This window comes from Prionailurus viverrinus, unplaced genomic scaffold (assembly GCF_022837055.1).
Source record: "Prionailurus viverrinus isolate Anna unplaced genomic scaffold, UM_Priviv_1.0 scaffold_49, whole genome shotgun sequence".
NCBI classification, from domain to species: domain Eukaryota; kingdom Metazoa; phylum Chordata; class Mammalia; order Carnivora; family Felidae; genus Prionailurus; species Prionailurus viverrinus.
In genome coordinates this window covers 3,021,308-3,044,274 of record NW_025927612.1, presented here as the reverse complement: position 1 = coordinate 3,044,274, position 22,967 = coordinate 3,021,308, and the positions used below count along the sequence as shown (strand labels likewise).

Genomic DNA, 22,967 nt, shown 5'->3' with positions numbered 1-22,967 from the left:
CACATCAATGGACAGAACCTATAAACAGAACGTCAACAAGGAAACAATGGCTTTGAATGACACACTGGACCAGAAGGGTTTAACAGATATATTCAGAACACTCCATACTAAAATGGCAGAGTACACATTCTTTTCAAGCATACCCGGGGCGTTCTCCAGAATTGATCACATTCTAGGTCACAAATCAGGCCTCAAGAGGTACCCAACGACAGAGATCAGACCAAGCATCTTTTCTAACCACAAAGCTAGGAAACTTGAAGTCAACCACAAAAAGAGGGCGGGGGGGGGGGGAGGGCGGGAAGGCCACAAATAAAGGGAGGTTAAGTAACGTGCTACTAAATGAATGGGTCAAACAGGAAATCAATGAGAAAATACACTGAAACAAATGAAAATGAAAATACACTGGTAAAACCCTTTGGAATGCGGCAAAAGCAGTCTATGATTGAAGTATATAGCAATACAAGCCTACCTTAAACAGCAAGAAAACTCTCAAAGAATCCTAACTTACACCTGAAGGAATGAGAAAAAGAGCAGCAGAAGGAAGGAAATAGTAGAGTTTAGGGCAGAAATAAGGAATATAGAAACCAAAAAGACACTAGACCAAATCAATGAAACCAGGGGCTGGTTCATTGAATGCAGTAATCAACTTGAAAACCTCCTAGGCAGACTCTTCACAAAGAAGACAGAAAGGACTCAAATAAATGAAATCACAAATAAGAAAGGAGAGATGACAGTCAACACCACAAAAATACAATTAGAAGATAATATTATGAACATCTATATGCAACAAATTGGACACTCTGAGAAAAATGGACAACTTCCTAGAAACTCACACACTACCAAAACTGAAACAGGAAGATACCTAAAAGCTGAAAACAGAAAGATACCCCATCAGTAATTAAAAAAATCTCCCCCCAACACAAGAGTTCATGGCCAGATGGCTTCATGGATGAATTCTACCATCCATTCAAGGAAGAGGTAATAGGTATTCTCCTCGAATTATTACAAAATTAAAAAGGAAGGAAAACTTACAAATTCATCGTATGAGGCCATCATTGCCCTGATACCAAAACGAGATGAAGCCTCCACTAAAACCAAAAACTGCAGCGGCGCCTGTGTGGGTCGGTCGGTTTACTGTCCAACTCTTATATTTGGATGAGGACATTATCTTGCGGTACGTGGGTTTGAGTCCCACGTTGGGCCCTGCCATGACAGTGTGGGGCGTGGCCAGGATTCTCTCTCTCCCTGTCTCTCTGCCCCTCCCTCACTTTTATTTACACTATCTAAGGAAAGAAATAAGCATTTAAAAAGATGTTTAAAAATTTTTAAATAAAACTGCAGAGCAATAGCCTGATGACTATGTATGCCGAAATTCTCATTAAAATACCTTCAAATTAAAGTCAACAATACATTGATAGAATCATTTCCCATAATCAAGTGGGATATATTCCTGGGCTGCAAGTGTGGTTCCACATTCACATATCAATCAACATGATGCACCACAGTAATAGAAGAAAGCATAAGAACAATAGGATGCTTTCAACAGATGCAGGGAAACTATTTGATAAAACGTCACATCCATTCATGATAAAAACCCTCAGCAAAGTACATTGAGACTCAACCTACCTGCACATAATAAAGGTCGTGTATGAAAAACCCACAGCTCATCTCATCCTCAATGGGCAATAATTGAAAGTTTTTCTTCCAAAGTCAGGGACAAGCTAGGAATGACCCCTCTCACCACTGTTATCCCACATAGTACGGGAAACCCTAACCACAGCACTCAGACAACAAAAAGAAATAAGAGGCATCCAAATCGGCAAGGAAGAAGTAGCACTTTCGCTGTTTGGAACTGACATGATAGGTTCTATAAAAAGCATGAAAGGCTCCCTTAAAAATTGCTAGGATCGATATATGAATTCGACAAGTCACAGTCTACAGAAATCAAGGAAGACAGATGTATTGAATTTCTAACACAAATCATGAATTAACACAGAGAGAAAGTAAGAGATCAATCCCATTGACAGGCTCACAAATACCACAAGAAACCAGGAATAAACCTAACCAAAGAGGTGAAACACCTGTACTCTAAAGGCTATGAAACACTGATGAAATAAATGGAAGAGGACACAAAGAAATGGACATACATTTCATGTTCATGGATGGGAAGCACAAAATACTGTTAAAATGTCTACACTCCTCAAAGCAATCTACACATATAATGAAATGAAGTGTGATAGGGATATCACGCTAACAAAAACATTTGTCACCGAACAAGAACAAATAATCTCAACATGTGTATGGAATGACAAATGTCCCCAAACAGCCAACACAAACTTGTAAAAGAAAAGCAGAGCTGGAGACATCACAATTCCAGACTTTAGGTTATATTACAAAGCTATACTGATCAGAACAGTATGATCCGTATGTCCGTACTGAACAGTACTGACAAAACAACAACAAAAAGTAACAACAACAACAAACTCATATGCATAGATCAATAGCATGGACACCCAGAAATAAACTCACACCTCTATGGTCAATTCATTCTCAACAAAGCAGGAAAGAACATCCAATGGAAAAAAAAGATAGTCTTGGGACACATGGGTGGCCCAGTCAAGAAAGCGTGTGATGGTGGGTTCAGCTCAGGTCATGATCTCAGGGCAGTGCAGAGCATGCGTGGGATTCTCTCTCTCCATGTCTCTCTGCCCCTCTTCTGCATGCTCGCTCTCCCTCTCTCTCTCAAAAATAAATACATAAATTAAAAAAAAGGCTCCTCAACATATGGTTTTGGAAAAACTGGACAACAATCTGCAAAACAAAAAAAAAACAACGGACCACTGTCTTACAACATGCACAAAAATAAATCCAACATGGACAAAGACCTATATGTGAAACCTGAAACCATAAAAATCCCAGAGGATAACACGGGTAGTATCTTACTTGACATTGCCTGTACAAACGTCTTTGTAGATATATCTCTAGAGGTAAGGGAAACGCAAGCAAAAATAATGAGACTTTATAAAAATTAAAACCTTCCGTCACCAAGGAAATAATCAACAAAACGAAAACATCAACAGAATGATATTTGCAAACGACATCGGATAAAGGGTTAGTGTCCAAAATATATACAGTTATACAGCACCCAAAAAATGAGAAATCTGATTAAAAATGGGCAGAAGACACGAGTGGACATTTCCCGAAGGAAGACATATACATGGCCAAGAGACACATGAAAAAATGCTCAACAATACTGATCTTCAGGGAAATACAATTCGAAAGTACAATGAGAGAACACATCACATCTGTCACAAAGGCTAAAATCAATGAAGGATGACACAGCAGGTGTTGCCATGGATGTGGGGAAAGAATAACCCTCTTGCATTGTGGGTAGGAATGCAAACTGCTGCAGCCACTCTGGAAAACCACATGGAGATGTCAAAAAACAAAACAAAACTAGAAATAGAAGTACCTTACAATCCAGCAACTTCACTACAAGGTATTTCCACAAAGAATACAAAATCTTCAAAGGGATACATGCACCGTGATGTTTACAGCAGCGTTTTCTACAAAAGCCAAATGACAGAAACTATCCAAGCACCCATCAACGGATGAATAAATTGAGATGTGGTCTATGGAATGTAATATGATTTAGCCGTAAAAACATGAAATCTTGCAATTTGCCACGAGGTGGATGGAGAGAGAGAATGTTATGCTGGGTGAAATAAGCCTGTCGGAGAAAGACAAATACCCAATGATTTCACTAACACATGGCAAGAAAACAAAAGAAAGGGGCGGGGGGAGGAGACCAACGGACTCTTAACTAGGAAACAAACTGGGGAGTTCCACAGCGAGGTGAGGGAATGGGTGAAACAGCTGATGGGGATTAAGAAGTGCACCTGGGATGAGCACCGGGTGACGTGTGGAAGTGTTGCTCTATATTGGACACCTGAAACTACTATTACACTGTGTCTTCACTCAGTGGAATTTAAATTAAAAGATAACATAAGGTTACTGAGACTTACCTACCGGGTTTTCGGTAGTGTTCAATCACTTCACTAGGGTGGAAAAATAACCATGAAATTTTTTAAAAAGCATGTATGATATGTGGGACAGTTTGTGCCCTTACCTTGGCCTCTGGGTCCAGCAGGACTCGGAACATGGGTCCCAGCTCCTTCTTCTAGAAGGTCGTGAGACGAGCATTTCATGGATCCACGTCCTAATTGAATGCAGCTCCCGTGCTTCTGAATTTCTGTTAGGGTTCCTTCCCGGAAACAAGCCTGGATCTGGAACAAACCATCGACTGCATCTATGAGGTGATGTCGTGGGACCCCGCAATCCACAAGTCCTTTAGTAAAATACGTCTTGTTCAAACACTGTCCGGGAAGGGGTGGAATGAAACACGGGAACAGCCCAGAAAATGCAAAGGCCTGTGCAGCTCAGCGATCAGCTTGACCAGGGAAGCCACCCGGCGCCCCCTCCTCAGCACTCAGTACAACAAGGCAGCTTCTCTCTGGCGACTCAGGAGATGCCAAGTTGCTGCTAAGCTCCCAAGGTCTCCCCTGGGGCGGGTGGCAGAACCTGCTGGAAGTGCAGCTCTGCTCTCTGTACTCAGGCACCAGCAGAGGCCTGAGTCCTCTGAGAGCAATCAAAGCCCTTCCTGCTCTGAGGTGCCCTGGGTCAGAAAAGCAGATGGTGCACCCTCTGCTGGCTATCACTGCCCAGCAGAGGAACCGGCCCCTCGGGGGTCTGTGGTGCTTGAGCTCTCTCTGCTGGCCACCATGGGAATTCCTTCAATGTGGAAGGCCCTGGTTGCTCAGCTGAGAGACCGAAGGTGCTCTGGGCAACTAAGCCTGTTCTCCTCGTTGGGAAGGTTTTAGTGACAGGGCCTGGGACACAAAATCTTTTCCTTCTCTTTCTTGTGAGTGAAGAATGAAACCGAATTTATTAACGTGACATCATTGGTAATGTTTTAAGCAATATTCACAGAAAAATAGACCACCGATTTACACATGCTGAACAAGAGGTAATGTTGTTTACCACCAAAATACTTAGGTTAGATAAAGAATGGACACCTTTGAGAGAGAGAGATACCGGCGTCCAGCGATGGAGTGAATGAGTCCTAGGGATACAAGGGACAGCCAATGGAATGGAGTCAATCCTGTAACAATATTGTTGCATGCTTTCACAGGATAGCTACACTTGTGGTTGAGTACAACATAATGTAGAGACATATGGAATGACTACAATGTATGCCTAAAACTAACACAACGAATGTGTGAACAATATTTCAATTAAAAATAGACATCCTTTACACTATCTTTAATTTCTTCTTCTTTGCCACTAAACTATCCTTCCTGGGGCGCTTGGGTGGCTTAGTCGGTGAAAAGTCCGACTTTGAGTCAAGTCAGGATTTGGCAGTCCATGAGTTTGAGCCCCGCATCAGGCTCTGTCCTGAGAGCTCAGAGCCTCGAGCCTGCCTCATATTCGGTGTCTCCCACTCTATCCCCCTCCCCAGCTCGGGTTCTCTCAAAAAAAGAAACATTAAAAAGGAAAAATCATTCCTCATTGAGAATCTGCGAATTTCCATTCATACCAGATTCTCTAGCATCACCTTCTTGGTGTTGAAAGCTTATCGGAAAAGTCACGAATAATATCTTTGATGACACATATGTGACAACGTCAGAATGCAACTTACAGGGAGCTACACATCAGTTGTGAATTTACAGTGTGTATCCTTGGCTAATATTTACACTGAAATGTGCTTTAGGGATACGGATGGATGAAATAATGTCCATCCGTCATATAGGTCAATTGCCTATAGGACTATTATGCCTTCAATTACTCATTGCCATCTCTTTAGAACTAAAAGAAAGCTGGGTCAAGAAAATGTCTTTGAATTTCATGTAAGAGGACTAGGGTGTTTGAAAGGGTCCACCTACCTTCTGGATTCCTCAGATTGGTTGTGGAGAGGAGGATAGCAACCTATGATTTGGATGCACACCGCTAGTCCCAGAGGGAGGATGTGTACCTTATTGTCAAATATATATATATTATATATATATATTACCAATATTACGAGTCCACCTCTGCCAGGTCCAGACTGCAGGACCTGGGGGCAACGCAATGCCTGATGCCTGGGTTCAGAACTTGAGGAAGGCAGGCTGGCGGGGGAGGGGGGAAATCCAACAGAGCCTGGGGCAGTGAGGGAGATGGCCCTGGGACACCTCCCCACAGGGCAGGCTATGGAGTTTACCTGCCAAAGAGCGGCACACTCTCCCTCAAGACATCCCTCTCCATGACAGAACGTGAGGCTGAACCTCACAATTCTAGAAGAAATGAGGGCTACCCATCTTTTCAATTCCAATGGCCTCTGCAGAACTTGGGCCCAGGGATGTTGGAGTCTTGGGGCCATGGAACCCTGATTCCCATGATAGAAGCCCTTTCTGCCCCAGCACTCAGAGCCACTTCCTACATCCCCTCTCCCCTGGCCCATCTAACCGTGTCCACATACCCGGACCAGGTCTCTACTTTCCTTCTTGTACTTCCTCTTTGTCTCTTTGTCTGTTTCTCTCTAACCACATCTCTATTTCTTCCTTTCACTCTCTAGGGAGTGGTGTATTATACGGTGCTAAACTTTGTTCTTATACATGGGAATATCCAATTTTCCTAGCACCAGTTATTCAAAAGACTACTCTTCTCCACGGTGTATTATTGACTCCCTTGTCGAATACTAGGTGACTGTGATGCATGGGTTTAGTTTGGGCTCTCAATTTCTGTTCCATTGTCTTGTGTGTGTGCTTATGCCAGTGACATCATTGATTTCTTTGTGTTAGAATGACGCTTGAAATCCAGAAGGGGGATGCTTCCTGTTTTGTTCTGTCTTGCGTTGGCTACATGGGGTCTTTTTGTGGTTCCAAATAAATTTTAGGATATGATTTTCTAATTGCATAAATATTGCATCGGAGTCTTGATAGAGATTGCACTGAATCTCTAGATGGCTTTGGGTAATATGGACATTGTATCTGTATTAATTCCTCCGAAAGTTGGACATGGGATGGCTTTTCACTGACTTGTGTGTTCTCCCCTTTCTTTCACCCAAATTGAATTTCTTCCATTCCTGCACACAGGTTTTATAGTTTTCTGTAGAGAGATTTTCATTTCCTTGGCTAACGGTATTGCTATAATTTTTATTGTTTTTGATGCTATAAATGGGATTGTTTTCTTTACTTCTTCTCAGATAATTGGGTTAGTGTATAGGAATGATACAGAATTTGATATGGTGACTTTATAGTTTGGAACTTCACTGCATTTCTTGATTAGATATTAACAGGTTCTTTTACATTAAACTTTTTATTTCAGTCCTTTACCTAGTTAACAAAAAAACAACATGTTATTTGGGAATAGCTGACACACTATGTTACATTAGTTTCATATGAAAAACATAGTCATTGGCAAATGTATACATTCTGCTATGCTAACACAGGTGTAGCTATCATCTGTCACCATGCATCCCTACTCCAGTACCATTCTCTATGTGCCCTATGCTATATCTTCTATCTGTGATTCATTCATTGCATAACCAGAAGCCTGCATCATCCAATCCCCTTCACATATCTAGGGCATCCTTGTCTTGTGCCTGATCTTAGCGGAAAATCTTTCACAATTTCACTACTGAGTATGACATTAGCTGTGGGCTTCACATACGTGGCCTTTGTTATGTTGAGATTTGACCGTTCTGCACAGAATTTTACAGATTTTTACCACAAATAGACACCAAATTTTCTAAGAACGCTTGTTCTGTGTCTATTGACATCCTCACATGAGTTTCCTTTTTCCTTTTTAACATGTATTTATTTAGTTCAGTTTAAACGTATTTATGTGTTTTTTTAGTACTCATTTTTTCAAGTTTTTATTTAAATTCCAGTTGGTTAACATGCAGTGTAATGTTAGCTTCAGGTAAGGAATGTAGTCATCCATCACTTACATACAACACCCAGTGATCCTCACTACTAGTGCCCTCCATAGCCCATCACCCATTTAACCCATCCCCCTATGCCACCTCCCTGGCGACGTCCCTGGACCGAACCCTAACCCAAGCTATGGCTCTCCCCCATGGGGACCCAATTCCAACGTTTGACAACACCACACGCCTGGGGTCCATAAGCGGTGCAGGCTGACTCGGCATGGAACCTGGAAGCTCACCATGTCGTTTCCCAGGCCCGGCTGCAGCTACTAAGAGGATTCTGGAGGCCTCCTCGACCAGGGGCAAATCGTCGTCTGTGGCCAAGGCAGCCAAAGACAGATCCTGCACGGAACCATCCCTTGTGCCCTCAGGTCAGCCCTTTGGGGAGACCACTGCCCTGCTGAGGGTTCGGCGCCTGGAGCCTGCGGGGCCTAACCCAAAACCTAACCCTACCCCGAACCGGGACCCTCCACCGAAAAATAAGCCTGCCTCGATACCTAACCCTGGAATTGAGCTGCCTTCTGGCATGGGCCCTCACTTCAACCCTCGAGGGAGATCAGAAGACTGGAGTCGCTTCGGCACCAGCTATGTCCCTGGACCGAACTCTAACAGAGCTAAGGCTCAGTCCCCATGGGGACCCAATTCCAACGTCTGACAACACCACGGGCCTGGGGTCCAGAAGCGGTGCAACCTGACTCCGCATGGAACCTGGAAGCTCACCATGTCGTTTCCCAGGCCTGGCTTCAGCTGCGCGAGAGGATTCCGGGGGCCTCCTCGACCAGGGGCCGATCGACGTGTGTGGTCTTGGTAGCCAAAGACGTATCCTGACCGGCACAGTCCCTTGTGCACTAAACGCAGCCCTTCGCAGATACCACTGCCCTGCTGTGTGTTCGGCGCCTGGAGACTCCTGGGACCTAACATTAACCCTAACCCTACCCCGAACCCGGACTCTCCACCGAAACCTAACCCTGCCTCAATTCCTAACCCTGCAATTGAGCAGCCTTCTGGCATGGGCCCTCACTTCAGCCCTCTAGGGGGATCACGAGACTGCAGTCGCTTCGACCCTGGCGACGTCCTTGGACCAAACTCTAACTCTAGCTCATGCTCAGTCCACATGGGGACCCAATTCCAACGCCTGACAACACCACGCGCCTGGGGTCCAGAAGCGGTGCAGGCTGACTCGGCAAGGAAACAGGAAGCTCAACATGTCGTTTCCCAAGCCTGGCTACCGCTGTCCGAGAGGATTGCGGAGGCCTCCTCGATCAGGGGCCAATAGACCTGTGTGGCCTTGGCAGCCAAAGAAGTATCCTGACCGGCACCGTCTCTTGTGCCCTCAACTCAGCCCTTTGCGGAGACCACTACCCTGCTGTGGGTTCGGCGCCTGGAGCTCCTGGGACGTAACCCTAACCCTAATCCTACCCCGAACCGGGAACCTCCACCGAAACCTAAGCCTGCCTGGATCCCTAACCCTGCAATTGAGCCGCATTCTGAAATGGGCCCTCACTTCAGCCCTCGAGGGAGATCACGAGACTGGAGTCGCTTCGGCCCTGGCAATGTCCCTGGACCGAACCCTAAACCTAGCTAAGGCTCTTTCCCCATGGGGACCCAATTCAAACGTCTGACAACACCACCTGCTGGATGCGGTTTTTCCGCCTCCTGGATGCGGTTTAATTCCCAAGGTTTCCAGGGATGAGCATACCTTCACAAAGAGAGAAAGCACAGGCCAGGCCAGCCAGACTCCTTATCTGTCGAGGAACAAAGTGCCAGCCTGGTGGCACCAGGAACCAGCACCAGCACGGCGCTGACTGCCCCACCATACAGACCATCCAGGGCGGGAAGCTGGCCTACGCTCCCTGCTCAGCCCCAGAACGCATCCCCAAGACCAGAGGCTGCACGCACAGCCTCAGGGAGGCACAGCGGTGGGCCTACATCTCTCCTCTCTGTGCCTGAAGCTGCGCAGTAGGTTCTGGGTCCATGCCTTCTTGACCTTGGCTTTCTTAGAGGCCAGCTTCTTCCGCTTCCTGGGAGGGTGGACGAGACGATGCAGAGCAGGAGGGACAAGGTAGTCAGGGACATGGGCCAGGTGGGGCTTCACCACAGCAGGGTGTAAAGGCAGATCGGGCCACAGCAGCTGGAGGTCCAGGGGGTTGTCTTCGAAGTATGTCTTGTAGCTCTCTGAATGCAGAAGTTCCTCCCTATTCTCCTTCAACTTTCAACCACTCCTGGGGTCCAGAAGCAGGGCATGCTGACTCGGCATGGAACCAGAGAGCTCAACATGTCATTTCCCAGGCCCGACTGCAGCTGACCGAAAGGATTCCGGAGGCCTCCTCGACCACGGGAGGAACAACGTGTGGCCTTGGCAGCCAAAGAGGGACCCTGAACGGCACCGTCCCTTGTGCCCTAAACTCAGCCCTTCGGGGAGACCACTGCCCTACTGTGGGTTCGGCGCTTGGAGACTCCAGGTACCCAACCATAACCCTAACCCGACCCCGAACCGGGACCCTCCACCGAAACCCAGGCCTGCCTCGATCCCTATTTTTGAATTTGAGCCGCTTTGTGGCATGGGCCCTCACTTCAGGCTCGAGGGAGATCACGAGACCGGAGTTACTTCGCCCTTGGCGACATCCCTGGACCGAACCCTAACCCTAGCTAAGGCTCTCTCCTCATGGGAACCCAATTCCAAGGTCTGACAGCATCACGCGCCAGGGGTCCAGAAGCGGTGCAGGCTGACTCGGCAAGGAACCTGGAAGCTCACCATGTCATTTCCCAGGCCCGGCTGCAGCTCCCGAGAGGATTCCGGAGGCCTCCTCGACCAGGGGCTTATCGACGTGTGTGGCCTTGGCAGCCAAAGAGGGATCCTGCCCGGCACCGTCCCTTTTGCCCGCAACTCAGCCCTTCGGGGAGACCACTGCCCTGCTGTGGGGTCGGCGCCTGGAACCTCCTGGGACCTAACCCTAACCCTTCCCCGAACCGTTACCCTCCACTGAAAACTAAGCCTGCCTCTATCCCTAATCCTGCATTTGAGCCGACTTCTGTCATGGGCCTTCACTTCAGCCCTCGAGGGAGATCAAGAGACCGGAGTCGCTTCGGCCCTGGCGACGCCTCTGGACCTAACCCTAACCCTAACTAAGCCTCTCTCGTCATGGGGACCCAATTCCAAGGTCGGACAGCATCACGCGCCTGGGGTCCAGAAGCAGTGCAGGCTGACTCGCAAAAGGAACCTGGAAGCTCACCATGTCATTTCCCAGGCCCGGCTGCAGCTCCCGAGAGGATTCCGGAGGCCTCCTCGACCAGGGGCTTATCGACGTGTGTGGCCTTGGGAGCCAAAGAGGGATCCTGAACAGCACCGTCCCTTGTGCCCTCAACTCAGCCTTTCGGGGAGACCAATGCCCTGCTGTGCGTTCGGCGCCAGGAACCTCCTGGGACCCAACCCTAACCCTTACCCTACCCCAAACCGGGACCCTCCACCGAAACCTAAGCCTGGCTCGATCCCAAATCCTGCATTTGAGCCGCCTTCTGGCATGGGCCCTCACTTCAGCCCTCGAGGGAGATCACGAGACCGGAGTCGCTTCGGCCCTGGCGACCTCCCTCGACCGAACCCTAACCCTAGCTAAGTCTCTCTCCTCATGGGGACCCAATTCCAAGGTCTGACAGCATCACGCGCCTGGGGTCCAGAACCGGTGCAGACTGACTCAGCAAGGAGCCTGGAAGCTCACCATGTCGTTTCCCAGGCCCGGCTGCAGCTCCCGAGAGGATTCCGGGGGCCTTTTCGACCAGGGGTTTATCGACGTGTGTGGCCTTGGCAGCCAAAGAGGGATCCTGAACGGCACCGTCCCATGTGCCCTCAACTCAGCCCTTCGGGGAGACCACTGCCCTGCTGTGGGTTCGGCGCCTGGAACCTCCTGGGACCTAACCCTATCCCTAACCCTACCACGAACAGGGACCCTCGACCGAAACCTAAGCCTGCCTCGATCCCTAACCCTGCATTTGAGTCACCTTCCGGCATGGGCCCTGACTTCAGCCCTCGAGGGAGATCACGAGACCGGAGTCGCTTCGGCCCTGGCGACGTCCCTGGAACGAACCCTAACCCTAGCTAAGGCTCTCTCCTCATGGGGACCCAATTCCAAGGTCGGAAAGCATCACGCGCCTGGGGTCCAGAAGTGGTGCAGGCTGAATCGGCAAAGAACCTGGAAGCTCACCATGTCGTTTCCCAGGCCCGGTTGCAGCCCCCGAGAGGATACCGGAGGCCTCCTCGACCAGGCGCTTATCGACGTGTGTGGCCTTGGCAGCCAAAGAGGGATCCTGACCGGCACCGTCCCTTGTGCCCTCAACTCACCCTTCGGGCAGACCACTGCCCTGCTGTGGGTTCGGCGCCTGGAACCTCCTGGGACCTAACCCTAACCCTACCCCGAACCAGGACCCTCCACCGAAACCTAAGCCTACCTCGATCCCTAATCCTGCATTTGAGCCGCTTTCTGGCATGGGCCCTTTCTTCAGCCCTCGAGGGAGATCACGAGACCGGAGTCGCTTTGGCCCTGGCAAAGTCCCTGGACCGAACCCTAACCCTAGCTAAGGCTCTCTCCTCATGGGGACCCAATTCCAAGTTCGGACAGCATCACCCGCCTGCGGTCCAGAAGCGTTGCAGGCTGACTCGGCAAGGAAGCTGGAAGCTCACCATATCGTTTCCCAGGCTCGGCTGCAGCTCCCGAGAGGATTCGGGAGGCCTCCTCGACCAGGGGCTTATCAACGTGTGTGTCCTTGGCAGCCAAAGAGGGATCCTGACCGGCACCGTCCCTTGTGCCCTCAACTCAGCCCTTCAGGGAGACCACTGCCCTGCTGTGGGTTCGGCACATGGAACCTCCTGGGACCTAACCCTAACCCAAACCTTACCCCGAACCCTTACCCTCCACTGAAACCTAAGCATGCATCGATCCCTAATCCTGCATTTGAGCCGCCTTCTGGCATGGGCCCTCATTCAGCCCTCGAGGGAGATCATGAGACCGGAGTCGCTTCGGCCCTGGCGACGTCCCTGGACCGAACCTTAACCCTAGCTAAGGCTCTCTCCTCATGGGGACCCAATTCCAAGGTCTGACAGCATCACGCGCCTGGGGTCCAGAAGCGGTGCAGGCTGACTCGGCAAGGAACCTGGAAGCTCACCATGTCGTTTCCCAGGCCCGGCTGCAGCTCCCGAGAGGATTCCGGAGGCCTCATCTACCAGGGGCTTATCGACGTGTGTGGCCTTGGCAGCCAAAGAGGGATCCTGACCGGCACCGTCCCTTGTGCCCTCCACTCAGCCCTTCGGGGAGAACACTGCCCTGCTGTGGGTTCGGAGACGGAACCTCATGGAACCTAACCCTAACCCTAACCCTACCCCGAACAGTTACCCTCCACCGCAACCTAAGCCTGCCTCGTTCCCTTATCCTACATTTGAGCCGCCTTCTGGCATGGGTCCTCACTTCAGCCCTCGAGGGAGATCACGAGACCGGAGTCGCTTTGGCCCTGGCGACGTCCCTGGACCGAACCCTAACCCTAGCTAAGACTCTCTCCTCATGGGGACCCAATTCCAAGGTCGGACAGCATCACACGCCGGGGGTCCAGAAGCGGTGCAGGCTGACGCGGCAAGGAACCTGGAAGGTCACCATGTCGTTTCCCAGGCCCGGCTGCAGCTCCCGAGAGGATTCCGGAGTCCTCCTCGACCAGGGGCTTATCGACGTGTGTGTCCTTGGCAGCCAAAGAGGGATCCTGACCGGCACCGTCCCTTGTGCCCTCCACTCAGCCCTTCGGGGAGACCACTGCCCTGCTGTGGGTTCGACATCTGGAACCCCCTGGGACCTAACCCTAACCCTATCCCGAACAGTTACCCTCCACAGAAACCTAAGCCTGCCTCGATCCCTAATCCTGCATTTGAGCCACCTAATGGCATGGGCCCTCACTTCAGCCCTCGAGGGAGATCATGAGACCGGAGTGGCTTCGGCCCTGGCAACGTCTCTGGACTGAACCCTAACCCTAGCTAAGGCTCTCTCCTCATGGGAACCCAATTCCAAGGTCTGACAGCATCACGCGCCTGGGGTCCAGAAGTGGTGCTGGCTGACTCGGCAAGGAACCTGGAAGCTCACCATGTCGTTTCCCAGGCCCGGCTGCAGCTCCCGAGAGGATTCCGGAGGCCTCCTCGACCAGGGGCTTATCGACGAGTGTGTCCTTGGCAGCCAAAGAGGGACCCTGACCGGCACCGTCTCTTGTGCCTTCCACTCAGCCCTTCGGGGAGACCACTGCCCTGCTGTGGGTTCGGTGCCTGGAACCTCCTGGGACCTAACCCTAACCCTACCCCGAACCAGGACCCTCCACCGAAACCTAAGCCTGCCTCGATCCCTAATCCTGCATTTGAGCCGCCTTCTGGCATGGGCCCTCACTTCAGCCCTCGAGGGAGATCACGAGACCGGAGTCGCTTCGGCCCTGGCGACGTCCCTGGACCGAACCCTAACCCTAGCTAAGGCTCTCTCCTCATGGGGACCCAATTCCAAGGTCGGACAGCATCACGCGCCTGGGGTCCAGAAGCGGTGCAGGCTGACTCGGCAAGGAACCTGGAAGCTCACCATGTCGTTTCCCAGGCCCAGCTGCAACTCCCAAGAGGATTCCGGAGGCCTCCTCGACCAGGGGCTTATCGACGAGTGTGTCCTTGGCAGCCAAAGAGGGACCCTGACCGGCACCGTCTCTTGTGCCCGCAACTCAGCCCTTCGGGGAGACCACTGCCCTGCTGTGGGGTCGGCGCCTGGAACCTCCTGGGACCTAACCCTAACCCTACCCCGAACCAGGACCCTCCACCGAAACCTAAGCCTGCCTCGATCCCTAATCCTGCATTTGAGCCGCCTAATGGCATGGGCCCTCACTTCAGCCCTCGAGGGAGATCACGAGACCGGAGTCGCTTCGGCCCTGGCGACGTCCCTGGACCGAACCCTAACCCTAGCTAAGGCTCTCTCCTCATGGGGACCCAATTCCAAGGTCGGACAGCATCATGCGCCTGGGGTCCAGAAGCGGTGCAGGCTGACTCGGCAAGGAACCTCGAAGCTCAGCATGTCGTTTCCCAGGCCCGGCTGCATTCCCCGAGAGGATTCCGGAGGCCTCCTCGACCAGGGGCTTATCGACGTGTGTGTCCTTGGCAGCCAAAGAGGGACCCTGACCGTCACTCTCTCTTGTGCCCTCAACTCAGCCTTTCGGGGAGTTCACTGCCCTGCTGTGGGGTCGGCGCCTGGAGCCTCCTGGGACCAAACCCTAATCCTAACCCTACCCCGAACCGGGTCCCTCCACCGAAACCTAAGCCTGCCTGGAACCCTAAACCTGCACTAGAGCCGCCTTGCTGCATGGGCCCTCACGTAAGCCCTCGAGGGAGATCACGAGACCAGCGTCACGACAGCCCTGGCGACGTCCCTGGACCGAACCGTAACCCTAGCTAAGGCTCTCTCCCCATGGGGACCCAATCCAATGTCTGACAACACCATGCACCTGGGGCCCAGAAGCGGTACAGGCTCACTCAGCATGGAACCTGGAAGCTCACCATGTCATTTCCAGGCCCGGCTGCAGCTGCCCAAGAGGATTCCTGAGGCCTACCCAAACATTGGCCCACAGAATTGACTCGCCTTTGAACCCAAAGACTAATCATGCCCGGTACACTCCCATGTACACTCCACTCAGTCCTTCTGGGAGTCATTTTTCTCCTGTTTGTTCAGTGCCTGGAGCCTCCTGGGGACTAATCCTAAGCTTAACTCTCACCCTAATCATAATCCTCAACCTACACATAACACTATACATCTCCTTAACTCCACACAAGACTACAGTCGCATTTGTGCCCTGACAAAAGGCTTCCAACTAATTCAGAAGACTGGTGTCGTTTCTGCCCTGGAAATATGCCTGGACACAGCCTCACCCTAGCTAAAGCTCTCTCCCCATGGGGACCCTATTCCAATGTCTGAAAACAGCACAAAGTTTCGAGAATAGGTGCAGAAATATTCTGCCTAGAACATGGAACATCACCATGTCTCTTCCAAGTCTAACTGCTGCTACAATAGAAGATTTCTGAGGACTACACAACGAGCATCGATAGAGTTGTCTGGCCTTGTAACCCAAAAACTTATCCTGACTGGCACCCTCCATAGTGCTCTCCACTCAGCCCTTCTTGGATCCAACATCTCTGCTGTGGGGTCAGTGCCTGGAGCCTCCTGGGACGTAACCCTAACCCTACCCATAACCCTAACCCTAATTCTCAAGCTACACCTAACCCTATCTCTAACTCTAACCCTACACTTGGCCTGCACCCTTTCATGGGCTCTCAATTCAGCCCTCGAGGGAGATCACGATATTGGAGTCGCAACGGCCCTGGCGAGCCTCCTCAGACCTAAACCTAGACATAACCGTCACCCTACACCTAACCCTCTCTGTGTCACTAAGTTTACACCAGTCCCACAGCCACACATGTGCTCTCACTTCAGCCCTCCACGGAATTCACAATACTGGTTATCACTTCAGCCCTGGTGACGTCCCTGGACCGAACTCTAACCCTAACTAAGGCTCTCTCCCCATGGGGTCCTAATTCCAAAATCTGACAACAGCACGCACACGGGTTCGAGAATCGGTACAAAAATACTCCGCATGGAAAGTGGAACATCACCATGTCACTTCCAAAGCAGGACTGCAGCTGCACGAGAGGATTGCTGAGGCCTATCCGAAGTGTGGCCCATACAGTGGTCTGGTTTTGGAAACCAAAGACTAATCGTTACCAGCAGCCTCATTTCTGCAATCCACTCAGCCCTTGGGGGAGACAACTGCACTGTTGTGGGTTTAGGGACTGGAGCGTCCAACGACTTAACCCTAACGCCTAACGCTAGCCTATCTGTAACGCTGACCCTCCATAGGCCTAACCATACCGTAGCGGGACTCTGGCTCCAAGAAGCCCCACCTGTCTGTACAAAGCAAAGAATAGATTTGGGGCCCATAACCCGTGCAGGATTCTTAAGCAAGGATCTTGAAATTTTGGAAAACATATTCAGTGCCTGGGTGGAGCTACAGGAGGGTATGCTGAGCCCGACATAAGGCAGGCTCACAACTCGGTCAGACCCTGAATCAGAATGCTAACCCTGGGGTGCCCGGGTGGCTCAGTCGGTTGAGCGTCCGACTTCGGCTCAGGTCATGATCTCACGGTCCGTGAGTTCGAGCCCCACGTCGGGCTCTGTGCTGACACCTCGGAGCCTGGAGCCTGCTTCGGATTCTGTGTCTCCCTCTCACTCTGACCCTCCCTCCCGTTCATGCTCTGTCTCTCTGTCTTAAAAATAAACACTAAAAAAAAAATTTTTTTTAATAAAAATTAAAAAAATAAAAACAGACGCTAACCCTAACACACTCTTCACTGAGCCCTGATATCAGCTGGCCCAGGCCCTATTCCTAGTCCTAATCCTAACGCTAACCCTCAACCCAGAACTGTAACCTGGAACCCTAATCCTCATCCAAACCCTAACCTCTACCCCATACCCCATAACTCCAAACCCCAACCTAAAACGATTCGAATCCTAACCCAACCCAAAACGTGCACCTAAAACCTAAGCCTAAAGCTTATAGCCTAAACCCAACCCCTTCCCTATCTGACCCTTGCTGTTCGTGGTATCACCCCTACCCCTCTGCCCTGACCCCTCGCTTGAGAGCATGATGGTGTGGTTTCCTGAGACAGCATCTTCCGAGAATGTGAGAATTCACCCCAGATGGGAGAAACCGCAGAGCGCCTGCGCAGATCCCCCCCCCCCCCCCGCACTGAAAGAGAGGGGCGTCCGTGGGTCAAGACCAAGAATGGGCGCGCGACCGAAAGACCGCGGGATGGGGAACAGGGCCGAAGCCGTGCGCGGTGCCGATCATCGACGGGGACAGCCGAGTGGCGGCGGGCAGCGACGAGGGAGGCTGGAAAGGGCGGAGACTGAGCGGAAAGAGCCGAAGCTGAGCCGATGTCGAGCGATGGGGGCCGAAAACTGACGGAAGAATCCGAAGGCCCAAGGGAGGGCTCGAGGGCCGCTCCGCGCCGTAGACTCAGTCGGGGAGCCGAGGCTGAGGACCGAGCGGCGGGACGCAATGGGAGCGGGCGGGCCGCGCCCGAGAGCGGCGGTAGGTAGGACCAGGACTTTAGTGCAACCTGCAGGGGTGATCGGGAAGGGGGCGACTGGGGGCAGGCCAAGAACTGGGTTGGCTGGGGAGACGCCCGGGGTTGTGGTGGGGGTGGGGCACCAGCTAGGAGGGACCAGTGAGCAGGGGGAGGGGCGGGGGAGCTGGCGCCGGCGGCCCTTAAGTAGGGGCGGGCAGGAACGGACAATCCAGGGGCGCCGCGGGAGGGACAGAGGGAGGCCCAGGATCCTCAGTTGGGAGGAGTGAAGGTTGGGGGGGGGGGTAGCCGGGGTCTTTAGCTGGGGTCGGGGCTCGAACCGGCTGTGGGGGCGCCGTGGGAGGGCCGGTGGGGCCTTAGGGGGGGATGGGCTGGAATGGAGGGTCTGGGGTGGTGTGGGAGGCTGGGGTCTGCTTCCCAGAGTCTACTGGGACCCTGGGCAGCACGATGCGGGTCCAGGACGCGGGCGGTGGCAGGTCCCTGGAGCCAGGGCCCCACAGGGCACGTTGAACTCCCCAGAGGTGTCTTTAGGGACTCGAAGCCCAGATGCGCTATTCCCGACCCGAATCAGGCCCGGCCCAGGGAAGGTGCGGGCCACGCCAGGGCTGCCGGTTCACGGGCACGACTGGGGACACGGGCCGTCATTCGGGACCCTGGCGCAGGGTCCGGGGCTCAGGCCTCATGGCGCCTGACACGCGCGGGCGCGGGAGCCCACCCACACCTGCCAGCGTGGCAGCGCGTGGCGCAGTCTCGGCTCACAGGAAGCTCCGTGCGTTCGTTGCTTGTTTCCTGCTGGCCGCAGGTACCCTGGGGGGAACGGCCTTGGTTTTGACACCGACGTGCCTTCGCTCCTCAGCTGCCTCGTCTGGTGGCGCAGAGCACTTTCCCCAGAGTGGCAGTGGGAGCAGGCTGTGCCGCAGTCACCGGCCGGTGTGTTGGATTCCTTTTTGGGGAGGACGGCGGGTTTGCTGCGCGGGGTGCACCCCACTTCTCTTTTGGGGTTTCAGCAGATCCGTAACAGTCTGTCCTGCGTAACTGTCGAAACAGGCGGGTCAAAGTTGCATGGGCTTAAGCTGTCCCCCAGATCCTTCCGTCTGAGAGTAACCGCCCCCCCAACCCGGCGCTCGCTCTAATGTCTGAAAGTAACTCCCCCGGCGCTCGCTCTAACATCTGAGAGTAACCCCCACCCCCGAGCCCGGCGCTCACTCTAACATCTGAGAGTAACCCCCCCCAGCCCGGTGCTCGCTCTAACATCTGAGAGTAACCCCCCCCCAACCCGGTGCTCGCTCTAACATCTGAGAGTAACCCCCCCCAACCAGGTGCTCACTCTAACATCTGAGAGTAACCCCCCCCCCCCGAACCCGGCACTCGCTCTAACATCTGAGAATAACCCCCCCCCAACCCGGTGCTCGCTCTAACATCTGAGAGTAACCCCCCCACCCCCAGCCCGGCACTCGCTGTAACGTCTGTAACTGCCCCCCCCCCAGCCCGGTGCTGGCTCTAACATCTGAGAGTAACCCCCCCCCCAGCCCGGCGCTCGCTGTAACGTCTGTAACCCCCCCCCCCAGCCCGGTGCTTGCTCTAACATCTGAGAGTAACCCCCCCCCCAGCCCGGCGCTCGCTGTAACGTCTGTAACACCCCCCCCCCAGCCCGGTGCTCGCTCTAACATCTGAGAGTAACCCCCCCCAACCCGGTGCTCACTCTAACATCTGAGAGTAACCCCCCCCCCAGCCCGGCACTCGCTGTAACGTCTGTAACCGCCCCCCCCCCCGCCCGGTGCTGGCTCTAACATCTGAGAGTAACCCCCCCCCCCCGAACCCGGCGCTCACTCTAACATCTGAGGGTAACCCCCCCCAACCCGGTGCTGGCTCTAACATCTGAGAGTAACCCCCCCCCAACCAGGTGCTCACTCTAACATCTGAGAGTAACCCCCCCCCGAACCCGGCACTCGCTCTAACATCTGAGAATAACCCCCCCCAACCCGGTGCTCGCTCTAACATCTGAGAATAACTCCCCCGGCGCTCGCTCTAACATCTGAGAGTAACCCCCCCACCCCCAGCCCGGCACTCGCTGTAACGTCTGTAACCGCCCCCCCCCCCAGCCCGGTGCTGGCTCTAACATCTGAGAGTAACCCCCCCCCCAGCCCGGCGCTCGCTGTAACGTCTGTAACCCCCCCCCCAGCCCGGTGCTCGCTCTAACATCTGAGAGTAACCCCCCCCAACCCGGTGCTCGCTCTAACATCTGAGAGTAACCCCCCCCCAGCCCGGCACTCGCTGTAACGTCTGTAACCGCCCCCCCCCCCAGCCCGGTGCTGGCTCTAACATCTGAGAGTAACCCCCCCCCCCAGCCCGGCGCTCGCTGTAACGTCTGTAACCCCCCCCCCCAGCCCGGTGCTCGCTCTAACATCTGAGAGTAACCCCCCCCAACCCGGTGCTCGCTCTAACATCTGAGAGTAACCCCCCCCCCAGCCCGGCACTCGCTGTAACGTCTGTAACCGCCCCCCCCCCGCCCGGTGCTGGCTCTAACATCTGAGAGTAACCCCCCCCCCGAACCCGGCGCTCACTCTAACATCTGAGGGTAACCCCCCCCAGCCCGGTGCTGGCTCTAACATCTGAGAGTAACCCCCCCCAACCAGGTGCTCACTCTAACATCTGAGAGTAACCCCCCCCCGAACCCGGCACTCGCTCTAACATCTGAGAATAACCCCCCCCAACCCGGTGCTCGCTCTAACATCTGAGAATAACTCCCCCGGCGCTCGCTCTAACATCTGAGAGTAACCCCCCCACCCCCAGCCCGGCACTCGCTGTAACGTCTGTAACCGCCCCCCCGCCAGCCCGGTGCTGGCTCTAACATCTGAGAGTAACCCCCCCCCCAGCCCGGCGCTCGCTGTAACGTCTGTAACCCCCCCCCCCAGCCCGGTGCTCGCTCTAACATCTGAGAGTAACCCCCCCCAACCCGGTGCTCGCTCTAACATCTGAGAGTAACCCCCCCCCAGCCCGGCACTCGCTGTAACGTCTGTAACCGCCCCCCCCCCCCGCCCGGTGCTGGCTCTAACATCTGAGAGTAACCCCCCCCCCCAGCCCGGCGCTCGCTGTAACGTCTGTAACCCCCCCCCAGCCCGGTGCTGGCTCTAACATCTGAGAGTAACCCCCCCCCCCAGCCCGGCACTCGCTGTAACGTCTGTAACCCCCCCCCCCAGCCCGGTGCTGGCTCTAACATCTGAGAGTAACCCCTCCCCAACCCGGTGCTCACTCTAACATCTGAGAGTAACTCCCCCGGCACTCGCTCTAACATCTGAGAGTAACCCCCCCCCCAGCCCGGCGCTCGCTGTAACGTCTGTAACCCCCCCCCCAGCCCGGTGCTCGCTCTAACATCTGAGAGTAACCCCCCCCAACCCGGTGCTCGCTCTAACATCTGAGAGTAACCCCCCCCCAGCCCGGCACTCGCTGTAACGTCTGTAACTGCCCCCCCCCCAGCCCGGTGCTGGCTCTAACATCTGAGAGTAACCCCCCCCCCAGCCCGGCGCTCGCTGTAACGTCTGTAACCCCCCCCCCCAGCCCGGTGCTCGCTCTAACATCTGAGAGTAACCCCCCCCAACCCGGTGCTCGCTCTAACATCTGAGAGTAACCCCCCCCCCCAGCCCGGCACTCGCTGTAACGTCTGTAACCGCCCCCCCCCCCGCCCGGTGCTGGCTCTAACATCTGAGAGTAACCCCCCCCCCGAACCCGGCGCTCACTCTAACATCTGAGGGTAACCCCCCCCAGCCCGGTGCTGGCTCTAACATCTGAGAGTAACCCCCCCCAACCAGGTGCTCACTCTAACATCTGAGAGTAACCCCCCCCCGAACCCGGCACTCGCTCTAACATCTGAGAATAACCCCCCCCAACCCGGTGCTCGCTCTAACATCTGAGAATAACTCCCCCGGCGCTCGCTCTAACATCTGAGAGTAACCCCCCCACCCCCAGCCCGGCACTCGCTGTAACGTCTGTAACCGCCCCCCCGCCAGCCCGGTGCTGGCTCTAACATCTGAGAGTAACCCCCCCCCCAGCCCGGCGCTCGCTGTAACGTCTGTAACCCCCCCCCCCAGCCCGGTGCTCGCTCTAACATCTGAGAGTAACCCCCCCCAACCCGGTGCTCGCTCTAACATCTGAGAGTAACCCCCCCCCAGCCCGGCACTCGCTGTAACGTCTGTAACCGCCCCCCCCCCCCGCCCGGTGCTGGCTCTAACATCTGAGAGTAACCCCCCCCCCCAGCCCGGCGCTCGCTGTAACGTCTGTAACCCCCCCCCAGCCCGGTGCTGGCTCTAACATCTGAGAGTAACCCCCCCCCCCAGCCCGGCACTCGCTGTAACGTCTGTAACCCCCCCCCCCAGCCCGGTGCTGGCTCTAACATCTGAGAGTAACCCCTCCCCAACCCGGTGCTCACTCTAACATCTGAGAGTAACTCCCCCGGCACTCGCTCTAACATCTGAGAGTAACCCCCCCCCCAGCCCGGCACTCGCTGTAACGTCTGTAACCGCCCCCCCCCCAGCCCGGTGCTGGCTCTAACATCTGAGAGTAACCCCCCCCCCCGAACCCGGCGCTCACTCTAACATCTGAGGGTAACCCCCCCCCAACCCGGCGCTCGCTCTAACATCTGAGAGTAACTGCCCCCCCAGCCCGGTGCTCATTCTAACATCTGAGAGTGACCGCCCCCCCCAGCCCGGTGCTCACTCTAACATCTGAGAGTAACCCCACCCCCGAACCCGGCGCTCGCTCTAACATCTGAGAGTAACCCCCCCCGAACCCGGCGCTTGCTCTAACATCTGAGAGTAACCCCCCCCCGAACCCGGCGCTCGCTCTAACATCTGAGAGTAACCCCCCCCC

At 54.1% G+C, this 22,967-nt stretch overlaps 1 protein-coding gene across 7 annotated transcripts in view; it reads left to right on the top strand.

Moving 5' to 3' along the window:
- Positions 1 to 17,784: 17,784 nt before the first annotated feature.
- LOC125159348 (uncharacterized protein FLJ40521-like) overlaps positions 17,785 to 22,967 on the top strand; it is a 30,785-nt gene continuing 25,602 nt past the window's right edge. For 5 of the 7 annotated variants that reach the window (XM_047847636.1, XM_047847633.1, XM_047847632.1 and 2 more), the window contains exon 1: positions 17,785 to 18,106. In XM_047847636.1, coding sequence (XP_047703592.1) covers positions 17,950 to 18,106 — 157 coding nt within the window. In that variant the 5' untranslated portion in view covers positions 17,785 to 17,949. Of the gene's footprint in view, positions 18,111 to 22,967 lie in introns of all 7 variants that reach the window. The other 2 variants (XM_047847635.1, XM_047847634.1) reach the window with 1 other exon arrangement.